The following is a 25,000-nucleotide window of genomic DNA, read 5'->3' on the forward strand; positions in this document are numbered from 1 at the left end:
CTTATTCTAAAATTAATTCAATAAAAAATAATTGTCAGCAATCTACACACAATATCCCATAAGGACAAAGCGGAAACAGGTTTTTAGAAATGTTTGCAAATGTATTTACATAAGTATTCAGACCCTTTGCTATGACACTCGAAATTGAGCTCAGGTGCATCTTGTTTCCATTGATCATCCTTGAGATGTTCCTACAACTTGATTGGAGTCCACCTGTGGTAAATTCAATTGATTGGACATGATTTGGAAAGGCACACACCTGTCTATATCAGTTGACAGTGCATGTCAGAGCAAAAACCAAGCCATGAGGTTGAAGGAATTGTCCGTAGAGCTCCGAGACAGGATTGTGTCGAGGCACAGATCTGGGGAAGGGTACTAAAACATTTCTGCAGCATTGAAAGTCCCCAAGAACACGGTGGCCTCCATCATTCTTAAATGGAAGAAGTTTGGAACCACCAAGACTCATCCTAGAGCTGGCTGCCCGGCCAAACTGAGCAATCGGGGGAGAAGGGCCTTGGTCAGGGAGGTGACCAAGAACCCGATGGTCACTCTGACAGAGCTCTAGAATTCCTCTGTGAAGATGGGAGAACCTTCCAGAAGAACAGCCATCTCTGCAGCACTACACCAAACAAGCCTTTATGGTAGAGTAGCCAGACGGAAGCCACTCCTCAGTAAAAGGCACATGACTGCCCACTTGGAGTTTGCCAAAAGGCACCTAAAGACTCTCAGACCATGAGAAACAAGATTCTCTGGTCTGACGAAACCAAGATTGAACTCTTTGGCCTGAATGCCAAGCGTCACGTCTGGAGGAAACCTTGCACCATCCCTACGGTGAAGCATGGTGGTGGCAGCATCATGCTGTGGGGATGTTTTTCAGCAGCAGGGACTGGGAGACTAGTCAGGATCGAGGGAAAGATGAACGGAGCAAAGTACAGAGAGATCCTTAATGAAAACCTGCTCCAGAGCGCTCAGGACCTCAGACTGGGGCGAAGGTTCACCTTCCAACAGGACAACGACCCTAAGCACACAGCCAAGACAACGCAGGAGTGGCTTTGGGACACGTCTCTGAATGTCCTTGAGTGGCCCAGCCAGAGCCTGGACTTGAACCCGATCGAACATCTCTGGAGAGACCTGAAAATAGCTGTGCAGCAACGCTCCCCATCCAACCTGACATGCAGGGAAACTTAAATCTGTTCTACCTAATTTCTACCAGCATGTTAAATGTGCAACCAGAGGAAAAAAAACTCTAGACCACGCAACCAGAGGAAAAAAAACTCTAGACCACCTTTACTCCACACACAGAGACGCATACAAAGCTCTCCCTCGCCCTCCATTTGGCAAATCTGACCATAACTCTATCCTCCTGATTCCTGCTTATAAGCAAAAACTAAAGCAGGAAGCACCAGTGACTCGGTTAATAAAAAAGTGGTCAGATGACGCAGATGCTAAGCTACAGGACTGTTTTGCTAGCACAGACTGGAACATGTTCCGGGATTCTTCAGACAGCATTGAGGAGTACACCACATCAGTCACTGGCTTCATCAATAAGTGCATCGATGATGTCGTCCCCACAGTGACCGTACGTACATACCCCAACCAGAAGCCATGGATTACAGGAAACATCCGCACTGAGCTAAAGGGTAGAGCTGCCGCTTTCAAGGAACGGGACTCTAACCCGGACGCTTATAAGAAATCCCGCTATGCCCTCCGACGAACCATCAAACAGGCAAAGAGTCAATACAGGACTAAGATTGAATCGTACTACACTGGCTCTGACGCTCGTCGGATGTGGCAGGGCTTGAAAACTATTACAGACTACAAAGGGAAGCACAGCCGCGAGCTGCCCAGTGACACAAGCCTACCAGACGAGCTAAACCACTTCTATGCTCGCTTCGAGGCAAGCAACACTGAAGCATGCATGAGAGCACCAGCTGTTCCGGATGACTATGTGATCACGCTCTCCGTAGCCGATGTGAGTAAGACTTTTAAGCAGGTCAACATTCACAAGGCCGCAGGGCCAGACGGATTACCAGGACGTGTACTCCGAGCATATGCTGACCAACTGGCAAGTGTCTTCACTGACATTTTCAACATGTCCCTGACTGAGTCTGTAATACCAACATGTTTCAAGCAGACCACCATAGTCCCCGTGCCCAAGGACTCTAAGATAACCTGCCTAAATGACTACCGACCCGTAGCACTGACGTCTGTAGCCATGAAGTGCTTTGAAAGGCTGGTCATGGCTCACATCAACAGCATTATCCCAGAAACCCTAGACCCACTCCAATTTGCATACCGCCCCAACAGATCCACAGATGATGCAATCTCTATTGCACTCCACACTGCCCTTTCCCACCTGGACAAGAGGAACACCTACGTGAGAATGCTATTCATTGACTACAGCTCAGCATTCAACACCATAGTGCCCTCTAAGCTCATCACTAAGCTAAGGATCCTGGGACTAAACACCTCCCTCTGCAACTGGATCCTGGACTTCCTGACGGGCCGCCCCCAGGTGGTAAGGGTAGGTAACAACACATCTGCCACACTGATCCTCAACACGGGGGCCCCTCAGGGGTGCGTGCTCAGTCCCCTCCTGTACTCTCTGTTCACCCATGACTGCATGGCCAGGCACGACTCCAACACCATCATTAAGTTTGCCGACGACACAACAGTGGTAGGCCTGATCACAGACAACGATGAGACAGCCTATAGGGAGGTCAGACCTGGCCGTGTGGTGCCAGGACAACAACCTCTCCCTCAACGTGACCAAGACAAAGGAGATGATTGTGGACTACAGGAGAAAAAAGAGGACTGAGCACGCCCCCATTCTCATCGACGGGGCTGTAGTGGAACAGGTTGAGAGCTTCAAGTTCCTTGGTGTCCACATCACCAACAAACTATCATGGTCCAAACACACCAAGACAGTCGTGAAGAGGGCACGACAAAGCCTATTCCCCCTCAGGAGACTGAAAAGATTTGGCATGGGTCCTCAGATCCTCAAAAAATTATACAGCTGCACCATCGAGAGCATCCTGACTGGTTGCATCACCGCCTGGTATGGCAACTGCTTGGCCTCCGACCGCAAGGCACTACAGAGCGTAGTGCGTACGGCCCAGTACATCACTGGGGCCAAGCTTCCTGCCATCCAGGACCTCTATACCAGGCGGTGTCAGAGGAAGGCCCTCAAAATTGTCAAAGACTCCAGCCACCCTAGTCATAGACTGTTCTCCCTGCTACCGCACGGCAAGCGGTACCGGAGTGCCAAGTCTAGGTCCAAAAGACTTCTCAACAGCTTCTACCCCCAAGCCATAAGACTCCTGAACAGCTAATCATGGCTACCGGACTATTTGCACTGCCCCCCCACCCCATCCTTTTTAAGCTGCTGCTACTCTGTTAATTATTTATGCATAGTCACTTTAACTCTACCCACATGTACATATTACTTCAACTATCTCAACTAGCCGGTGCCCCCGCACATTGACTCTGCACCGGTACCCCCCTGTATATATAGCCTCCCTACTGTTATTTTATTTTACTTCTGCTCTTTTTTTCTCAACACTTTTTTTGCTGTTGTTTTATTTTTATTTTTATAAATGCACTGTTGGTTAAGGGCTGTAAGTAAGCATTTCACTGTAATGTCTGCACCTGTTGTATTCGGCGCATGTGACCAATACAATTTGATTTGATTTGATTTGATTTGATTGGACAGAGCTTGAAAAGATCTGAAGAGAAGAATGGGCGAAACTCCCCAAATACAGGTGTGCCAAAATTGTAGCGTCATACCCAAGAAGACTCGATGCTATAATCGCTGCCAAAGGTGCTTCAACAAAGTACTGAGTAAAGGGTCTGAATACTTATGTAAATGTGATATATATATATATTTTTTTTTATAAATTAGCAAACATTTCTAAAAACCTGTTTTTGCTTGGTCATTATGGGGTATTGTGTGTAGATTGATGAGGGAAACTATTTAATCAATTTTAGAATAAGGCTGTAACCTAACAAAATGTGGAAAAAGTCAAGGGGTCTGAAAACTTTCCGGTGTCGCTGTTTATGTATGGTGGGACTATTTGTTTGCTGTCTAGATTTATTTAGTGTGACTATGTTGTGGGAGGTGAGTGCTTATTGCATAGGAAGAGGTGAGGCTGCTTTTGCCTTGGGTGGAACTTAAGCCACATGGCTCTCTGCTTCTCTGCAGGTAAATTCATTAACACTTCCATTGTTTAACACCTCCCTAATTTGAAATGCAAACAGACCCCACTGGTTTAACAACCCCCCCCACACACACACACACACACAAACACAAACACACACATAGCCGAAACAAGGACGTTAACCACAAACACACTTTTACACCTTCTACCCCATAAACACCTCTAGCATGTGGGATTGAACTGAATTCTGGTCATGTAGTGAAGAAAACCTCCCAGGGAAAACCCACCAGATCCACTTCAGTATTCAACGTTTGTCCAGGTCCCCAGGACGTCGGGAGATGCCTTCAATACCGTCCACTAGGGGCATCGTGAGCCCTCATTACCATCTAGTAGGGAGATGCCTTCAATACCGTCCACTAGGGGCAACGTGAGCACCTATTACCATCTAGTAGGGAGATGCCTTCAATACCGTCCACTAGGGGCATCGTGAGCACCTATTTCCATCTAGTAGGGAGATGCCTTCAATACCGTCCACTAGGGGCATCGTGAGCACGTATTAGCATCTAGTAGGGAGATGCCTTCAATACCATCCACTAGGGGCAACGTGAGCACGTATTACCATCTAGTAGGGAGATGCCTTCAATACCGTCCACTAGGGGCAACGTGAGCACCTATTACCATCTAGTAGGGAGATGCCTTCAATACCGTCCACTAGGGGCATCGTGAGCACCATTTACCATCTAGTAGGGAGATGCCTTCAATACCGTCCACTAGGGGCAACGTGAGCACCTATTACCATCTAGTAGGGAGATGCCTTCAATACCGTCCACTAGGGGCAACGTGAGCACCTATTACCATCTAGTAGGGAGATGTCTTCAATACCGTCCACTAGGGGCAACGTGAGCACCTATTTCCATCTAGTAGGGAGATGCCTTCAATACCGTCCACTAGGGGCAACGTGAGCACGTATTTCCATCTAGTAGGGAGATGCCTTCAATACCATCCACTAGGGGCATCGTGAGCACCTATTACCATCTAGTAGGGAGATGCCTTCAATACTGTCCACTAGGGGCATCGTGAGCACCTATTACCATCTAGTAGGGAGATGTCTTCAATACCGTCCACTAGGGGCAACGTGAGCACCTATTACCATCTAGTAGGGAGATGCCTTCAATACCGTCCACTAGGGGCATCGTGAGCACCTATTACCATCTAGTAGGGAGATGCCTTCAATACCGTCCACTAGGGGCAACGTGAGCACGTATTACCATCTAGTAGGGAGATGCCTTCAATACCGTCCACTAGGGGCAACGTGAGCACCTATTTCCATCTAGTAGGGAGATGCCTTCAATACCGTCCACTAGGGGCAACGTGAGCACCTATTTCCATCTAGTAGGGAGATGCCTTCAATACCGTCCACTAGGGGCATCGTGAGCACCTATTACCATCTAGTGGGGAGATGCCTTCAATACCGTCCACTAGGGGCAACGTGAGCACGTATTACCATCTAGTAGGGAGATGCCTTCAATACCGTCCACTAGGGGCAACGTGAGTACCTATTACCATCTAGTAGGGAGATGCCTTCAATACCGTCCACTAGGGGCAACGTGAGCACCTATTTCCATCTAGTAGGCTGGCAATTTGCTAGACTGTTGTGTTTGGGAATAGAGGAAAGGCTTAAACTGTGCAGTTCGGCTCAGAGGATCACAGGTTCAATCCCAGTGGTAGGCACTCATTTTAATTTGTTCTGTTTTAACTTTATACCAAACTTTAACCTTGGTTGTAGCCCCAGACAAGCTTATAAACATACCTGATTCAACTTGTCAACTAATCATCAAGCCCTCGATGAGTTGAACCAGGTATGTTTGTCTGGGGCTACAACAAACATGTGTACTGTTGGGGGTACTGGAGGACTGGAGTTGGGCTGTTGGGGGATACTGGAGGACTGGAGTTGGGCTGTTGGGGGATACTGGAGGACTGGAGTTGGGCTGTTGGGAGTACTGGAGGACTGGAGTTGGGCTGTTGGGGGTACTGGAGGACTGGAGTTGGGCTGTTGGGGGGTACTGGAGGACTGGAGTTGGGCTGTTGGGAGTACTGGAGGACTGGAGTTGGGCTGTTGGGAGTACTGGAGGACTGGAGTTGGGCTGTTGGGAGTACTGGAGGACTGGAGTTGGGCTGTTGGGGGCACTGGAGGACTGGAGTTGGGCTGTTGGGGGTACTGGAGTTGGGCTGTTGGGGATACTGGAGGACTGGAGTTGGGCTGTTGGGGATACTGGAGGACTGGAGTTGGGCTGTTGGGGGTACTGGAGGACTGGAGTTGGGCTGTTGGGGTTACTGGAGGACTGGAGTTGGGCTGTTGGGGATACTGGAGGACTGGAGTTGGGCTGTTGGGGATACTGGAGGACTGGAGTTGGGCTGTTGGGGGTACTGGAGTTGGGCTGTTGGGGATACTGGAGGACTGGAGTTGGGCTGTTGGGGGGACTGGAGTTGGGCTGTTGGGAGTACTGGAGGACTGGAGTTGGGCTGTTGGGGATACTGGAGGACTGGAGTTGGGCTGTTGGGGGTACTGGAGGACTGGAGTTGGGCTGTTGGGGGTACTGGAGGACTGGAGTTGGGCTGTTGGGGATACTGGAGGACTGGAGTTGGGCTGTTGGGGGTACTGGAGGACTGGAGTTGGGCTGTTGGGGGTACTGGAGGACTGGAGTTGGGTTGTTGGGAGTACTGGAGGACTGGAGTTGGGTTGTTGGGAGTACTGGAGGACTGGAGTTGGGCTGTTGGGGGTACTGGAGGACTGGAGTTGGGCTGTTGGGGGTACTGGAGGACTGGAGTTGGGCTGTTGGGGGATACTGGAGGACTGGAGTTGGGCTGTTGGGGGGTACTGGAGGACTGGGGTTGGGCTGTTGGGGGTACTGGAGGACTGGAGTTGGGCTGTTGGGGATACTGGAGGACTGGAGTTGGGCTGTTGGGGGTACTGGAGTTGGGCTGTTGGGGGGTACTGGAGGACTGGAGTTGGGCTGTTGGGAGTACTGGAGGACTGGAGTTGGGCTGTTGGGAGTACTGGAGGACTGGAGTTGGGAAACACTGCTATACTATATACCCATCACACAGTAAACAACCAGTTTAAATTTAAGCAATAAGGCAGAGGGGGTGTGGTATATGGCCAATATACCACGGCTAAGGGCTGTTCTTAAACACGACGCAACGTGGAGTGCCTGGACACAGCCCTTAGCCGTGGTATATTGGCCATATACCACAAACCCCTGAGGTGCCTTATTGCTATTATAAACTGGTTACCAACGTAATTAGAGCAGTCAATATAAATGTTTTGTCATACCCGTGATATACGTTTTGATATACCACAGCTTTCAGCCAATCAGCATTCAGGGCTCAAACCACCCAGTTTATAATGCCCTGTTGGGTAGGGCTGGCAAGTTAAGCATTTCACTGGACTGGTGCATGTGACAAATACAACTTGAAACTACATATAACTACCCCATAACATCACACAGGAAACTACATATAACTACCCCATAACATCACACAGGAAACTACCTATAACTACCCCATAACATCACACAGGAAACTACCTATAACTACCCCATAACATCACACAGGAAACTACATATAACTACCCCATAACATCACACAGGAAACTACCTATAACTACCCCATAACATCACACAGGAAACTACATATAACTACCCTTTAACATCATAACTGTGTGTGTGTGTGTGTGTACTGTGTGTGTGTGTGTGTGTACTGTGTGTGTGTGTGTGTGTGTGTGTGTACTGTGTGTGTGTGTACTGTGTGTGTGTGTGTGTGTGTACTGTGTGTGTGTGTGTGTGTGTACTGTGTGTGTGTGTGTGTACTGTGTGTGTGTGTGTGTGTGTACTGTGTGTGTGTACTGTGTGTGTGTGTGTGTACTGTGTGTGTGTGTGTGTGTACTGTGTGTGTGTGTGTACTGTGTGTGTGTGTGTACTGTGTGTGTGTACTGTGTGTGTGTACTGTGTGTGTGTGTGTGTGTGTGTGTGTACTGTGTGTGTGTGTGTACTGTGTGTGTGTACTGTGTGTGTGTACTGTGTGTGTGTACTGTGTGTGTGTACTGTGTGTGTGTGTGTGTGTGTGTGTGTGTGTGTTGTGTGTGTGTACTGTGTGTGTGTGTGTGTGTGTGTGTGTGTGTGTGTGTGTGTGTGTGTGTACTGTGTGTGTGTGTGTACTGTGTGTGTGTACTGTGTGTGTGTGTGTGTGTGTGTGTGTGTGTGTGTGTGTGTGTGTGTACTGTGTGTGTGTGTGTGTGTGTGTGTGTGTGTACTGTGTGTGTGTGTGTGTGTGTGTGTGTGTGTGTGTGTGTGTGTACTGACCTCTTTGTTCTGTAGTGTCTGCTGCCATCTCCACCTCCTCTTCAGACTCTCTCTCTCTGCTCCACTCTTCATCATGGCATACAGGGACTTCCTCAGGACCAGGTCTCTGTCGTGGAAGCCCCACATCCCTAGCACACACCCACACACACACCCACACACACACACACACACACACACACACACACACACACACACACACACACACACACACACACACACACACACACACACACACACACACACACACACACACACACACACACACACACACACACACACACACACACACACACACACACACACACATCCACACACACACACACACACACACACACACACACACACATCCACACGCACACACATCCACACGCACACACATCCACACGTACGCACACACACACACACATATACATTTACATACATTTACGTCATTTAGCAGACGCTCTTATCCAGAGCGACTTACAAATAGGTGCATGCACCTTATAGCCAGTGGGATAACCACTTTACAATGTTTTTTTTTGTTTGTTAATTTTTAATTGTATTTTATTTTATTTTTTGGGGGGGAGTAAAGGGGTGTGGGGGGGGTAGAAGGATTACTTTATCCTATCCCAGGTATTCCTTAAAGAGGTGGGGTTTCAAATGTCTCCGCATATACACACACACACACACATACATACACACCAACACACCCACACGCACACACATACACACCCACACACCCACACGCGCACACACACACACCCACACACATACCCACCCATACACATACACAGCACACACACACATACACACCCACACACAAGTATACACACACACACGCACACAGATGTACACCCACACACAGAGAATGAGAAAGATAGAAAGAGAGCTATAGAGAGAGAGAGAGAGAGAGAGAGAGAGAGAGAGAGAGAGAGAGAGAGAGAGAGAGAGAGAGAGAGAGAGAGAGAGAGAGAGAGAGAGAGAGAGATACCCTAGCAACAAGCCCTAGATCTGTCCATTGTCAACATGATTAATGTTAGCTGAATCAATAGTCCCTGTACTAGGGGGATTCCAGATCTGCTGAGGGGAGTTTTCTTTTCTCTGCACCCTGTAAGCACATTTACATGTCTCCAAGAGTTTCCTCCAAAGTTTCCCTCATTATAAACACCCCACATAACAAACTATTTTTTCCCATCATCAATGCTGAGCTGTTGCATGTTGCTAGGTTTATGAGCTCTTTGATTCCAGACAAACAGATCTCTTCTCCCGCTCTCTTTTCCCCCTCCCTCCCTCCCTCCCTCCCTCCTCCCTCCCTCCCTCCCTCCCTCCCTCCCTCCCTCCCTCCCCCCCCCCTCCCTCCCTCCCTCCCTCCTCCTTCAGCAAGGCCAGACCCACCTAAAGAAGCAGCATGTAGCAGACAGTTGCCGTCCCCTGTGGTGGCCAGAGGAAGAAGACGCTTACAACTGGTACACACAGTGGCCCACCAGTTCAGACGACCTACACGAGAGGAGAGGAGAGGAGAGGAGAGGAGAGGAGAGGAGAGGAGAGGAGAGGAGAGGAGAGGAGAGGAGAGGAGAGGAGAGGAGAGGAGAGGAGAGGAGAGGAGAGGAGAGGAGAGGAGAGGAGAGGAGAGGAGAATGACTGCATGTTTTGTCACATAAACTGAAATTAGGCAAACTATTAGAATTTTAGCAACCAGGAAATGGTGGAGCGATTTCTGCATATTGCACCTTTAACAGGGGAGAGTGGCGCGAGAGTCCAGAGGGAGAGGAGCAGAGTACTGATCATCTCTGATAGGCACAGAACAACCACAACCTAGTGGTAGAGGAAGTGAACTCTGATAGGCTCAGAACTACCTAGTGGTAGAGGAAATGAACTCTGATAGGCTCAGAACTACCTAGTGGTAGAGGAAATGAACTCTGATAGGCTCAGAACTACCTAGTGGTAGAGGAAGTGAACTCTGATAGGCTCAGAACAACCTAGTGGTAGAGGAAATTAACTCTGATAGGCTCAGAACTACCTAGTGGTAGAGGAAATGAACTAAGGGCCTCTGGAGATGCAGTAACAACAGCTGTTCATACAACAGAAAACAACAATGCAGTCAGGGGTTGGGTTAACGACTCCCAGTGATCTGTAACCAAACGGATAGATGCATGTTGTTGTCCTATCCACAGACTACCAGTAATCTGTAACCAAACGGATAGATGCATGTTGTTGTCCTATCTATGTATGCACTGATTGACAATATATTATCCGCTCTTATCCAGAGAGGTTTACAGTAGTGAGTGCATACATTTTCATACTGGTCCCCCCGTGGGGAATTGCACCCACAACCCTGGTATTGCAAGCGCCATGCTCTACCAATTGAGCCACAAGGGGACCCACATTGCACCTGCTAACATTTGCATAGATTCTAATAAAAACAGTGACTGTATCCGATTGTAAAATCAAAGGTTTAATTTACATAGTGCAAATGTCAATAGAATTTTGACAGTCGGAACAGTGTCTTACAGTATAAGGCTTGGCCATTTCTCATTTGATGTATTTCTTCGTAGACTAGTGTGTGCGTGTGACTCATACTAACACAACAACACATCTCTATCCTGATGGGAACGGACAAGTAACAGGAGGCATCCTTTAAAGCAACTCCTCTGGGGAGAAACAAAAACAACGTGTTCTCTGAGATCTTAGGTTCAGTCCCAAAATGGCACCCTATTCCCTACATAGTGCACTACTTTTGACCAGAACCATGCAGGCCCTGGTCAAAAGTAGTGCACTATATAGGGAATAGGGTTACCATTTGGGATGCATGCAGGCCTTAATCACTAGAAGCAGTGAAGCGTCCTCTCTCCCACGGGCCAGACAGCTTGTAATCAAACGCTACATCATCCAAGGCGTGGCTTCACTAACAAAAAGAGGAAATTGGCAATTGGTTGATGTGTCCACCCCATATCAACCGAGTGTGTTTTAGAACCCTAAAAACAGTGTGTGTGTGTGTGTGTGTGTGTGTGTGTGTGTGTGTGTGTGTGTGTGTGTGTGTGTGTGTGTGTGTGTGTGTGTGTGCAGCCTGCCGTGTCTGTCCCATCTCACCGGCCTGTTCCAGGGCCACCATGGTGGACTGTTCGATGAGGTCCTTCTCTATGAAGGTCCTGAAGTCTTCGCTGTAGACGCTGAGGTCAGGCAGCTGGAAGGTATAGATGGGCATCTCCAGAGGGAACTGCTCACTGGTACACTCACTGGCCACGTGGAACCGTGCCAACGACACGATGGCAGAGCTGGCATGGGAGATGCCCCGAGACAGGCGCTTCTCTGGAGGGAGACACAGGGAATGGAGGGGGGGAGGAGAGGGGGAGAGGGAAGAGAGGGGGGAGAGAGAGAGGGGGAGAGAAGAGGGGGGGAAGAGGGGGGAGATGGATGGAAGGATGGAAGGAGGGAAGGAGGGAGGGGGAGGTGGAGAGAAAGCGAGAGAGAGAGAGAGAGAGAGAGAGAGAGAGAGAGAGAGAGAGAGAGAGAGAGAGAGTGACTAAAGAAAATTGCAGCTTCATGGCTTTCAACTGCTTTCTAGATGAACCTATTCCTTCCATGTTTAGGTCCAGTCAACTACAGTGTAGAACACCGCAAACAAAACTCTATATTACTACTCAATATTGGAAAGGAATGACCACCAGTCCCTGACCCCCCCATCTCCCCAGATGGTTTGGCCCACCTTGCATGTTGTCCTCCTGTCTCTGGACACTGGGCCGCTCCACCTTGCTGAGGTGCTGGGGGGTGTCATGGTCAGGTTGCCGGTAGTAACGGCCCTCATTGAAGACAGTGGGCAGGTTGGCAGTGTGTACCTGTCTTAGCTGCTCATAGTCACTGAGAGCAGCGCTCAGGTCCCAGTTTTTACCTGCAGGACACACACACATGCACATGCACACACACACACAGACACAGACACACAGACACACAGACACACACACACACACACACACACAGACACACAGACACACACACAGACACACACCACTGTTAGGGACTCACAGTAAAGCAACAGTGCATCTGCATTTAGCTCAACTGATTAACCAGTCTTGAATGAATTAGCACCTTCACCCTTTATCGCAGGTTATAATAATATAATTATAATAATAATAATAAGCCATTTAGCAGATGCTTTTATCCAAAGCGACTTACAGTCATGTGTGCATACATTTTTACATATGGGTGGTCCCGGGGATCGAACCCACTACCCTGGCGTTACAAGCGCCATGCTCTACCAATTGAGCTACAGAGGACCAGGTTGACATCTATTGTCCTGGAGGCAGAGCGGGATGACTTCCATTAGATGGGCCAGCGGCTAAGTCAAAATGGACTATATATCACACAAAATTCATGAAAACCAAAAAGGTTAGCAGTGTGGTTAAGTTCAGGGTTAAGGTTAGGTTTGTGTCTGTGTCAGCTAGTGACCCTGCAGAGCTGCAACATCACATCTGGGATTTATATCCTGTTGCTGTGATCAGATGTTAGACACTAAGATAAACTGCACCACAGACACAGGAACGAGGTATAGTTTGTACAGTGAGATAACAGACAGACAGACAGCTGCTTCATGTTACACCAGAACCCACAGCATGTAAAGTCCATCAGACAGACAGACAGACAGCTGCTTCATGTTACACCAGAACCCACAGCATGTAAAGTCCATCAGACAGACAGACAGACAGCTGCTTCATGTTACACCAGAACCCACAGCATGTAAAGTCCATCAGACAGACAGACAGACAGACAGACAGCTGCTTCATGTTACACCAGAACCCACAGCATGTAAAGTCCATCAGACAGACAGACAGACAGCTGCTTCATGTTACACCAGAACCCACAGCATGTAAAGTCCATCAGACAGACAGACATATAGCCAGACAGACAGACAGACAGACAGACAGACAGACAGGCAACAGACAGACAGACAGACAGACAGACAGACAGAAGGGGCGGGCGGCAGGCAGGCAGGCAGGCAGGCAGACAGATATGCTACAACTGGTTAGTTCCTTGAATGACCCTGTACACAACTCAGAGCACAAAACCACACCGTTGGGTTGACAGCCAGCAACCTTCATTTAACTCAGAATAGAACATACATCAGGATTAGATGTTTCATTTGTTTGACAGTTAGACAGTTAGAGAGAAGAAATGTCTGTCCCCAGACGACCCCAGGACCCTACGGTAGAACCATTACATAACCTAGTCCACACTGACACTCACACACACAGTACTGTATCTATCAAAAGACCAGTGTTACCGTTCTCTGGGACCAACAAGACCATTTAGACCACCTGGAAACAGCGGAACTGGAGCCAACCAATTAAACGGCTTTGTACTGGAGGGTCAGGGGAAGTGAAGCGGACAGTTACCACTCCTTCCACCGCCTCTCTTCAGCCATATCAGACACACAGGTGTGTGTGTGTGTGTGTGTGTGTGTGTGTGTGAACCTCTCATCTGACAGACATAGCAGAACCAGACTCAATCATCCCAGTCTTTCTCACCAGGACAACTCATACAATCCCTGGCCGTCAAAGGGTGGGTAGAAAGCCTTCTGTTAGGGAGGGGACGTCAACGAGCAGACAGGAAACTCCCCCCCCCCACACACGGAAATGTTCAACGACATTAGCAGAGGAGACAACAGTTATCCTCTCAGATATCCTCTACAGAATGTAGTCCCATCTCTCAGATAACAATACAGAATGTAGTCCCATCTCTCTAATAACAATACAGAATGTAGTCCCATCTCTCAGATAACAATACAGAATGTAGTCCCATCTCTCTAATAACAATACAGAATGTAGTCCCATCTCTCAGATAACAATACAGAATGTAGTCCCATCTCTCAGATAACAATACAGAATGTAGTCCCATCTCTCTAATAACAATACAGAATGTAGTCCCATCTCTCTAATAACAATACAGAATGTAGTCCCATCTCTCTAATAACAATACAGAATGTAGTCCCATCTCTCTAATAACAATACAGAATGTAGTCCCATCTCTCTAATAACAATACAGAATGTAGTCCCATCTCTCTAATAACAATACAGAATGTAGTCCCATCTCTCTAATAACAATACAGAATGTAGTCCCATCTCTCTAATAACAATACAGAATGTAGTCCCATCTCTCTAATAACAATACAGAATGTAGTCCCATCTCTCAGATAACAATACAGAATGTAGTCCCATCTCTCTAACAACAATACAGAATGTAGTCCCATCTCTCAGATAACAATACAGAATGTAGTCCCATCTCTCTAACAACAATACAGAATGTAGTCCCATCTCTCTAACAACAATACAGAATGTAGTCCCATCTCTCTAACAACAATACAGAATGTAGTCCCATCTCTCTAACAACAATACAGAATGTAGTCCCATCTCTCTAACAACAATACAGAATGTAGTCCCATCTCTCTAACAACAATACAGAATGTAGTCCCATCTCTCTGATAACAATACAGAATGTAGTCCCATCTCTCTAACAACAATACAGAATGTAGTCCCATCTCTCTAATAACAATACAGAATGTAGTCCCATCTCTCTAATAACAATACAGAATGTAGTCCCATCTCTCTAATAACAATACAGAATGTAGTCCCATCTCTCTAATAACAATACAGAATGTAGTCCCATCTCTCTAATAACAATACAGAATGTAGTCCCATCTCTCTAACAACAATACAGAATGTAGTCCCATCTCTCAGATAACAATACAGAATGTAGTCCCATCTCTCTAATAACAATACAGAATGTAGTCCCATCTCTCTAATAACAATACAGAATGTAGTCCCATCTCTCTAATAACAATACAGAATGTAGTCCCATCTCTCTAATAACAATACAGAATGTAGTCCCATCTCTCTAACAATACAGAATGTAGTCCCATCTCTCTAACAACAATACAGAATGTAGTCCCATCTCTCTAACAAAAGAATGTAGTCCCATCTCTAATAACAATACAGAATGTAGTCCCATCTCTCAGATAACAATACAGAATGTAGTCCCATCTCTCTAACAACAATACAGAATGTAGTCCCATCTCTCTAACAATACAGAATGTAGTCCCATCTCTCTAATAACAATACAGAATGTAGTCCCATCTCTCTAACAACAATACAGAATGTAGTCCCATCTCTCTAACAACAATACAGAATGTAGTCCCATCTCTCTAATAACAATACAGAATGTAGTCCCATCTCTCTAACAACAATACAGAATGTAGTCCCATCTCTCTAATAACAATACAGAATGTAGTCCCATCTCTCTAACAACAATACAGAATGTAGTCCCATCTCTCTAATAACAATACAGAATGTAGTCCCATCTCTCTAATAACAATACAGAATGTAGTCCCATCTCTCTAACAACAATACAGAATGTAGTCCCATCTCTCAGATAACAATACAGAATGTAGTCCCATCTCTCTAATTACAATACAGAATGTAGTCCCATCTCTCTAATAACAATACAGAATGTAGTCCCATCTCTCTAATAACAATACAGAATGTAGTCCCATCTCTCTAACAACAATACAGAATGTAGTCCCATCTCTCAGATAACAATACAGAATGTAGTCCCATCTCTCTAACAACAATACAGAATGTAGTCCCATCTCTCTAACAACAATACAGAATGTAGTCCCATCTCTCAGATAACAATACAGAATGTAGTCCCATCTCTCTAACAACAATACAGAATGTAGTCCCATCTCTCTAATAACAATACAGAATGTAGTCCCATCTCTCTAATAACAATACAGAATGTAGTCCCATCTCTCTAACAACAATACAGAATGTAGTCCCATCTCTCTAACAACAATACAGAATGTAGTCCCATCTCTCTAATAACAATACAGAATGTAGTCCCATCTCTCTAATAACAATACAGAATGTAGTCCCATCTCTCTAATAACAATACAGAATGTAGTCCCATCTCTCTAACAACAATACAGAATGTAGTCCCATCTCTCTAATAACAATACAGAATGTAGTCCCATCTCTCTAATAACAATACAGAATGTAGTCCCATCTCTCAGATAACAATACAGAATGTAGTCCCATCTCTCTAATAACAATACAGAATGTAGTCCCATCTCTCTAACAACAATACAGAATGTAGTCCCATCTCTCTAATAACAATACAGAATGTAGTCCCATCTCTCTAACAACAATACAGAATGTAGTCCCATCTCTCTAACAATACAGAATGTAGTCCCATCTCTCTAATAACAATACAGAATGTAGTCCCATCTCTCTAATAACAATACAGAATGTAGTCCCATCTCTCTAATAACAATACAGAATGTAGTCCCATCTCTCTAACAACAATACAGAATGTAGTCCCATCTCTCAATAACAATACAGAATGTAGTCCCATCTCTCTAATAACAATACAGAATGTAGTCCCATCTCTCAAATAACAATACAGAATGTAGTCCCATCTCTCTAACAACAATACAGAATGTAGTCCCATCTCTCAGATAACAATACAGAATGTAGTCCCATCTCTCTAACAACAATACAGAATGTAGTCCCATCTCTCTAACAACAATACAGAATGTAGTCCCATCTCTCTAACAACAATACAGAATGTAGTCCCATCTCTCAGATAACAATACAGAATGTAGTCCCATCTCTCTGACAACAATACAGAATGTAGTCCCATCTCTCTAACAACAATACAGAATGTAGTCCCATCTCTCTGATAACAATACAGAATGTAGTCCCATCTCTCTAATAACAATACAGAATGTAGTCCCATCTCTCAGATAACAATACAGAATGTAGTCCCATCTCTCTAACAACAATACAGAATGTAGTCCCATCTCTCAGATAACAATACAGAATGTAGTCCCATCTCTCTAACAACAATACAGAATGTAGTCCCATCTCTCTAATAACAATACAGAATGTAGTCCCATCTCTCAAATAACAATACAGAATGTAGTCCCATCTCTCTAATAACAATACAGAATGTAGTCCCATCTCTCTAATAACAATACAGAATGTAGTCCCATCTCTCAGATAACAATACAGAATGTAGTCCCATCTCTCTAATAACAATACAGAATGTAGTCCCATCTCTCTAATAACAATACAGAATGTAGTCCCATCTCTCTAATAACAATACAGAATGTAGTCCCATCTCTCTAATAACAATACAGAATGTAGTCCCATCTCTCTAATAACAATACAGAATGTAGTCCCATCTCTCTAATAACAATACAGAATGTAGTCCCATCTCTCAGATAACAATACAGAATGTAGTCCCATCTCTCTAATAACAATACAGAATGTAGTCCCATCTCTCTAATAACAATACAGAATGTAGTCCCATCTCTCTAACAATACAGAATGTAGTCCCATCTCTCAGATAACAATACAGAATGTAGTCCCATCTCTCTAACCACAATACAGAATGTAGTAGTTTTGTGAAGCTCAGGTCAACTATGTATTGCCGGTGCATAGCTCATGTAATGTATGGACTAACTAACTATCGACTAACTACTAGCTAACTAACTAGCTAGCGCACAATATTTTCCTTAAAGGTTCCAAGATTAAGGTCAACAAAGTGTTTCCTGTACATAGTTCCATCGCCCACGCAGAGAAACCACAGCTTGGCGTTGGCATGTGACCGTGCGCAGATGCACCAGGACGACACAATCTGCTGCGGACCCAGATGACATGCTCTACTTGGTGGATAAGTGTTTTTCTCTGTCTTCCATTAGAAGTGCTTTTCATTGTTTCTCAGTGAGCAATAGGTGCTGTTTCTGTTCATACACAGTTACTGCCACCCTGTGTCACCTGATGCAGGCTGGGATATTCACCTTATATAGTGCACTAGTTCTGGCCAGGGCCCTGGTCTAAAGTAGTGCACTACATAGGGAATAGGGTGCCAGGGCCCTATCTAAAGTAGTGCACTATATAGGGAATAGGGTGCCAGGGCCCTATCTAAAGTAGTACACTATATAGGGAATAGGTTGCCAGGGCCCTATCTAAAGTAGTGCACTATTTAGGGAATAGGGTGCCAGGGCCCTATCTAAAGTAGTGCACTATATAGGGAATAGGGTGCCAGGGCCCTATCTAAAGTAGTGCACTATTTAGGGAATAGGGTGCCAGGGCCCTATCTAAAGTAGTGCACTATTTACGGAATAGGGTGCCAGGGCCCTATCTAAAGTAGTGCACTATTTAGGGAATAGGGTGCCAGGGCCCTATCTAAAGTAGTGCACTATTTAGGGAATAGGGTGCCAGGGCCCTATCTAAAGTAGTGCACTATTTAGGGAATAGGGTGCCAGGGCCCTATCTAAAGTAGTGCACTATATAGGGAATAGGGTGCCAGGGCCCTATCTAAAGTAGTGCACTATATAGGGAATAGGGTGCCAGGGCCCTATCTAAAGTAGTGCACTATATAGGGAATAGGGTGCCAGGGCCCTATCTAAAGTAGTGCACTATTTAGGGAATAGGGTGCCAAGGCCCTATCTAAAGTAGTGCACTATTTAGGGAATAGGGTGCCAGGGCCCTATCTAAAGTAGTGCACTATATAGTGAATAGGGTGCCAGGGCCCTATCTAAAGTAGTGCGCTATATAGGGAATAGGGTGCCAGGGCCCTATCTAAAGTAGTGCACTATATAGGGAATAGGGTGCCAGGGCCCTATCTAAAGTAGTGCACTACATAGGGAATAGGGTGCCAGGGCCCTATCTAAAGTAATGCGCTATATAGGGAATAGGGTGCCAGGGCCCTATCTAAAGTAGTGCACTATATAGGGTATAGGGTGCCATTTGGGACGGCCCTACCATTGCAAGCCCTTGATACAGCAGAATAATATTAGACAACCAATAAGAGCCAGGGATGGAGGCCCGTGGATCCATTTCCAAAAACTAAAAACGATTTAGTATTTAATTGTATTTTTGGGAACTCAGTCAGTGTCTCAACTTACTGTTGCCAGGTGGAATAGTAGAACACACCAAAGGTGCAATTTCTAAATGTGCTTTGTGCATCAGCAGTTTTTCTCTTGTTATGTCAGTCACTGACAGTCACTCACTCAATTAGCCGTGTCATCTAACATTTAGATTGGTAAGTTAGTCTAGCCAGCTATCTAAACTTGTAGTAATCATGGTCGAATTACCGACCAGGGGTCCCCCATTGATTTTGTTAGTCACTCTCACACAGATATCATATTAAACACTGCAAACATTTCTCTCCATCCTATGGAAAAATGTGTAGAATTACATGAAATTAGTTATAAAATTGCCAAATCTTCACTTCACTTTGCCATGGGTAGAATTGCAGCAAACTTGTTTTAAAACCGCAACATTTTCTCTCCGCCCCATGGCAAAATGTTTAATGTTACTGAGATGATTGTCCTTTGTTTCATCAAGAAACTGATTGAGTCAACTGATAATATTGTGATGCATTCGACTGACACAAATCCCTCTGTTTCTCTCTCTATCCTTTTCTCTCTCTCTCCACCTGTCTTCCTTTATATCTTTCTCTCCTTCTCTCTCCATCTCTCTCTCTCTCTCTGAATCTGGAGCAGAGCAGCAGTGGTTACCATGGTCACCACCGAGTGTCCTTGTCTGGTGTGTGGCTTGACTGGCAGCTTCCTCCGACTCTGAGAGGTGTGTGTGTGTGTATGTGTGTGTGTGTGTGTGTGTGTGTGTGTGTGTGTGTGTGTGTAATCAGGACCCGCCCCTCTACCTACGCACATCATCCACCTCTGCATAAGTCAAACTAAGAATGAGCTGGAGGGCAGAGAGAGAGAGAGAGAGAGAGAGAGAGAGAGAGAGAGAGAGAGAGAGAGAGAGAGAGAGAGAGAGAGAGAGAGAGAGAGAGAGAGAGAGAGAGAGAGAGAGAGAGAGAGAGAGAGAGAGAGAGAGAGAGAACGAGAGAGAACGAGAGAGTGAGAGGAGGAAGAAGGAGATAGGTGGTGGTCTAGGTTCAGTATAGAAGAAGAGAGGTGGTGGTCTAGGTTCAGTATAGAAGAAGAGAGGTGGTGGTCTAGGTTCAGTATAGAAGAAGAGAGGTGGGGGTCTAGGTTCAGTATAGAAGAAGAGAGGTGGTGGTCTAGGTTCAGTATAGAAGAGAGGTGGTGGTCTAGGTTCAGTATAGAAGAAGAGAGGTGGTGGTCTAGGTTCAGTATAGAAGAAGAGAGGTGGTGGTCTAGGTTCAGTATAGAAGAGAGGTGGTGGTCTAGGTTCAGTATAGAAGAAGAGAGGTGGTGGTCTAGGTTCAGTATAGAAGAAGAGAGGTGGTGGTCTAGGTTCAGTATAGAAGAGAGGTGGTGGTCTAGGTTCAGTATAGAAGAGAGGTGGTGGTCTAGGTTCAGTATAGAAGAAGAGAGGTGGGGGTCTAGGTTCAGTATAGAAGAGAGGTGGTGGTCTAGGTTCAGTATAGAAGAGAGGTGGTGGTCTAGGTTCAGTATAGAAGAAGAGAGGTGGTGGTCTAGGTTCAGTATAGAAGAAGAGAGGTGGGGGTCTAGGTTCAGTATAGAAGAAGAGAGGTGGTGGTCTAGGTTCAGTATAGAAGAAGAGAGGTGGGGGTCTAGGTTCAGTATAGAAGAAGAGAGGTGGTGGTCTAGGTTCAGTATAGAAGAAGAGAGGTGGTGGTCTAGGTTCAGTATAGAAGAGAGGTGGTGGTCTAGGTTCAGTATAGAAGAGAGGTGGTGGTCTAGGTTCAGTATAGAAGAGAGGTGGTGGTCTAGGTTCAGTATAGAAGAAGAGAGGTGGTGGTCTAGGTTCAGTATAGAAGAAGAGAGGTGGTGGTCTAGGTTCAGTATAGAAGAAGAGAGGTGGGGGTCTAGGTTCAGTATAGAAGAAGAGAGGTGGTGGTCTAGGTTCAGTATAGAAGAAGAGAGGTGGTGGTCTAGGTTCAGTATAGAAGAAGAGAGGTGGTGGTCTAGGTTCAGTATAGAAGAGAGGTGGGGGTCTAGGTTCAGTATAGAAGAAGAGAGGTGGTGGTCTAGGTTCAGTATAGAAGAAGAGAGGTGGGGGTCTAGGTTCAGTATAGAAGAGAGGTGGTGGTCTAGGTTCAGTATAGAAGAAGAGAGGTGGTGGTCTAGGTTCAGTATAGAAGAGAGGTGGTGGTCTAGGTTCAGTATAGAAGAAGAGAGGTGGTGGTCTAGGTTCAGTATAGAAGAGAGGTGGTGGTCTAGGTTCAGTATAGAAGAGAGGTGGTGGTCTAGGTTCAGTATAGAAGAAGAGAGGTGGGGGTCTAGGTTCAGTATAGAAGAGAGGTGGTGGTCTAGGTTCAGTATAGAAGAAGAGAGGTGGTGGTCTAGGTTCAGTATAGAAGAAGAGAGGTGGTGGTCTAGGTTCAGTATAGAAGAGAGGTGGTGGTCTAGGTTCAGTATAGAAGAAGAGAGGTGGTGGTCTAGGTTCAGTATGGAAGAAGAGAGGTGGGGGTCTAGGTTCAGTATAGAAGAAGAGAGGTGGTGGTCTAGGTTCAGTATAGAAGAAGAGAGGTGGTGGTCTAGGTTCAGTATGGAAGAGAGATGGTGGTCTAGGTTCAGTATGGAAGAGAGATGGTGGTCTAGGTTCAGTATAGAAGAAGAGAGGTGGTGGTCTAGGTTCAGTATAGAAGAAGAGAGGTGGGGGTCGTGGTTCAGTATAGAAGAAGAGAGGTGGTGGTCTAGGTTCAGTATAGAAGAAGAGAGGTGGTGGTCTAGGTTCAGTATAGAAGAGAGGTGGGGGTCTAGGTTCAGTATAGAAGAAGAGAGGTGGTGGTCTAGGTTCAGTATAGAAGAAGAGAGGTGGTGGTCTAGGTTCAGTATAGAAGAAGAGAGGTGGTGGTCTAGGTTCAGTATAGAAGAGAGGTGGTGGTCTAGGTTCAGTATAGAAGAAGAGAGGTGGGGGTCTAGGTTCAGTATAGAAGAGAGGTGGTGGTCTAGGTTCAGTATAGAAGAAGAGAGGTGGTGGTCTAGGTTCAGTATAGAAGAGAGGTGGTGGTCTAGGTTCAGTATAGAAGAAGAGAGGTGGTGGTCTAGGTTCAGTATAGAAGAAGAGAGGTGGTGGTCTAGGTTCAGTATAGAAGAAGAGAGGTGGTGGTCTAGGTTCAGTATAGAAGAAGAGAGGTGGTGGTCTAGGTTCAGTATAGAAGAGAGGTGGTGGTCTAGGTTCAGTATGGAAGAAGAGAGGTGGTGGTCTAGGTTCAGTATACAAGCTAATAGCTCATAGAATCTGTGCATCAGACTCTAAATGCTAGCTCATGCATTTCTGACCGGTCCTCCTCTCTCCAGCCTACAGTACACAGTGGATGTTTCCCAAATGGCACCCTATTCCCTGAACAGTGCACTACTTTTGACCAGAGTCCTATGGGCCCTGGTCAAAAGTAGTGCACTACGTAGTGAATAAGGTGTCATCTGGTCCACAGTCAGTCAGTATTCCTCTAGTCTACAGTACTGGTGCTGATTTCTCTCTCTCGCCCACAGATTGCTCTATTTCTTTCTCTCCTCAAAGATGCCTTCAGCCTCCCTTCAGCTCACACCTTCTGCTTTGATGACTGGCCCAACTCACAGCAATGTAGAGATAAAGAATGGAGGGAGGAAGGGAGGGAGGGAGGGAGGGAGGGAGGGAGGGGGAGGGAGGGAGCCATTTGATGTGGGTCTCTATGAACTGAGTTTATATTGATGTGGGTCTCCATGAAGAACGTGTGTTTGGTGATAACGGTAATTCTGCAGCAAGCCTCCTCTCCTCTCCCGACACTTTTTTTCCATAACCCTGCTGCATCCCTGCATGCCAGCCTGGCCTCAGAAACTAGACGTAACATAGTAAACACACATTTGTGACACTCCAGTGGGTATGATATGTTACGTTTGGTATGGTGACATTAAAATAGAAGGTTACTTAAGCCAAAAACTAAAGGAGGGAGGTTGGTCGGGGAGGATGGGTAGCCGTATAACGCGAACGTCTAGCAACCCAAAGGTTGCGTGTTCGAATCACATCACGGACAACTTTAATTGTAATTCGTAACATATCATATCATTGGATTATGGACATTGGATTATGGACATCCACAAACTAATACTGTACATGCCATTCGTAACATATCATAATAATTTGAGTGTCACAGATTTACGTGTACTATGTTTACATTTACCTCTGAGTCCAGGTTGTACATGCCTGTAAGACTTCACACAGCACCTCACACACACACACACACACACACACACACACTCACACACAGGGAGATGTGAGTTAGCTGGTGAGGTAATTTCATATGCTGAGCTGCTTGTCGCTAACTAGGGCACTCCCTGCACTAGAACACTCAGTGGGAACAGTTAACTCTCACACTGTCATGTCTTACTGAGTGAGTCTAGAACAGTTAACTCCAGGCTCTGTCGTAGCCGGCCGCGACCGGGAGACCCATGGGGCGGCGCACAATTGGCCCAGCGTCGTCCAGGGTAGGGGAGGGAATGGCCGGCAAGGATGTAGCTCAGTTGGTAGAGCATGGCGTTTGCAACGCCAGGGTTGTTGGTTCGATTCCCACAGGGGGGGCCAGTTTGTAAAATAAAAATAATGTATGCACTCACTAACTGTAAGTCGCTCTGGATAAGAGCGTCTGCTAAATGACTACAATGTAAAATGTAAATGTAACTCTCACACTGTCATGTCTTACTGAGTGAGTCTGGGCCAAATTTATTCAATATCACAGCACATCCTGTGCCTTCAGAAATTATTCACACCCCTTCACTTTTCCCACCTGTTCTTGTGTTACAACCTGAATTTAAAAATAGATTAAATTGAGATGTTTTTGTCACTGGGCTACATACAATACCCCATCAAAGTGGAATAATGTTTAAAACATTTTTTTTAAACAAATTAATAAAAAATTGAAAAGCTGAAATGTCTTGACTAAATAAGTATTCAACCCCTTTGTAATGGCAAGCCTAAATAAGTTCAGGAGTAAAAAAGGTGCTTAACAAGTCACATAAGTTGCATCGACTCTTGTGTGCATTAATAGTGTTTAACATTATTTTTTGAATGACTACCTCATCTCTGTACCCCACACATACTGTACAATTATCTTTAAGGTCCCTCAGTCGAGCAATGAATTTCAAACAGATTCAATCACAAAGACCAGGGAGGTTTTCCAATGCCTCGCAAAGGGAATTTATTGGTAGATGGGTATTTTAAAAGCAGACATTGAATATCCTTTTGAGCATGGTGAAGTTATTAATTACACTTTGGATGGTGTATCAATACCCCCAGTCACTACAAAGACACATGTGTCCTTCCTAACTCAGTTGCCAGAAAGGAAGGAAACCGCTCAGTGATTTCACCATGAGGCCAATGTGATAGGAGAAAACTGAGGATGGATCAACATTGTAGTTACTCCACAATACTTCCCTAATTGACAGAGTGAAAAGAAGGAGCCCTGTACAGAATAGAAATCTTACAAAACATGCATCCTGTTTGAAACAAGGCACTTAAGTAATACTGTATAAACTGTGGAAAAGCAATTTACTTTTTGTTCAAAATA

The 25,000-nt window shown here is 45.7% G+C and overlaps 1 protein-coding gene and 1 long non-coding RNA gene across 3 annotated transcripts in view; one reads left to right on the forward strand and one right to left on the reverse strand.

The window, feature by feature from the left end:
• The window catches only part of otud7a (OTU deubiquitinase 7A), a 103,431-nt gene that overhangs the window by 25,152 nt on the left and 53,279 nt on the right, over positions 1-25,000 (reverse strand). For both annotated transcript variants that reach the window (XM_041859538.2, XM_045214362.1), the window contains 4 exons: positions 12,204-12,386; positions 11,588-11,806; positions 9,893-9,994; positions 8,519-8,646 (listed from right to left, as the gene is read on the reverse strand). In XM_041859538.2, the coding sequence (XP_041715472.1) occupies positions 8,519-8,646; positions 9,893-9,994; positions 11,588-11,806; positions 12,204-12,386 (632 nt within the window). The remainder of the gene's footprint in view (positions 1-8,518; positions 8,647-9,892; positions 9,995-11,587; positions 11,807-12,203; positions 12,387-25,000) is intronic.
• LOC123484243 lies at positions 20,450-21,923 on the forward strand. The gene is made up of 3 exons (XR_006658457.1): positions 20,450-20,525; positions 20,592-21,506; positions 21,537-21,923. It is a non-coding gene; the product is annotated as an uncharacterized LOC123484243 (long non-coding RNA).

The sequence above is a fragment of the Coregonus clupeaformis genome, unplaced genomic scaffold (genome assembly GCF_020615455.1).
Source record: "Coregonus clupeaformis isolate EN_2021a unplaced genomic scaffold, ASM2061545v1 scaf0244, whole genome shotgun sequence".
Lineage (NCBI taxonomy): Eukaryota > Metazoa > Chordata > Actinopteri > Salmoniformes > Salmonidae > Coregonus > Coregonus clupeaformis.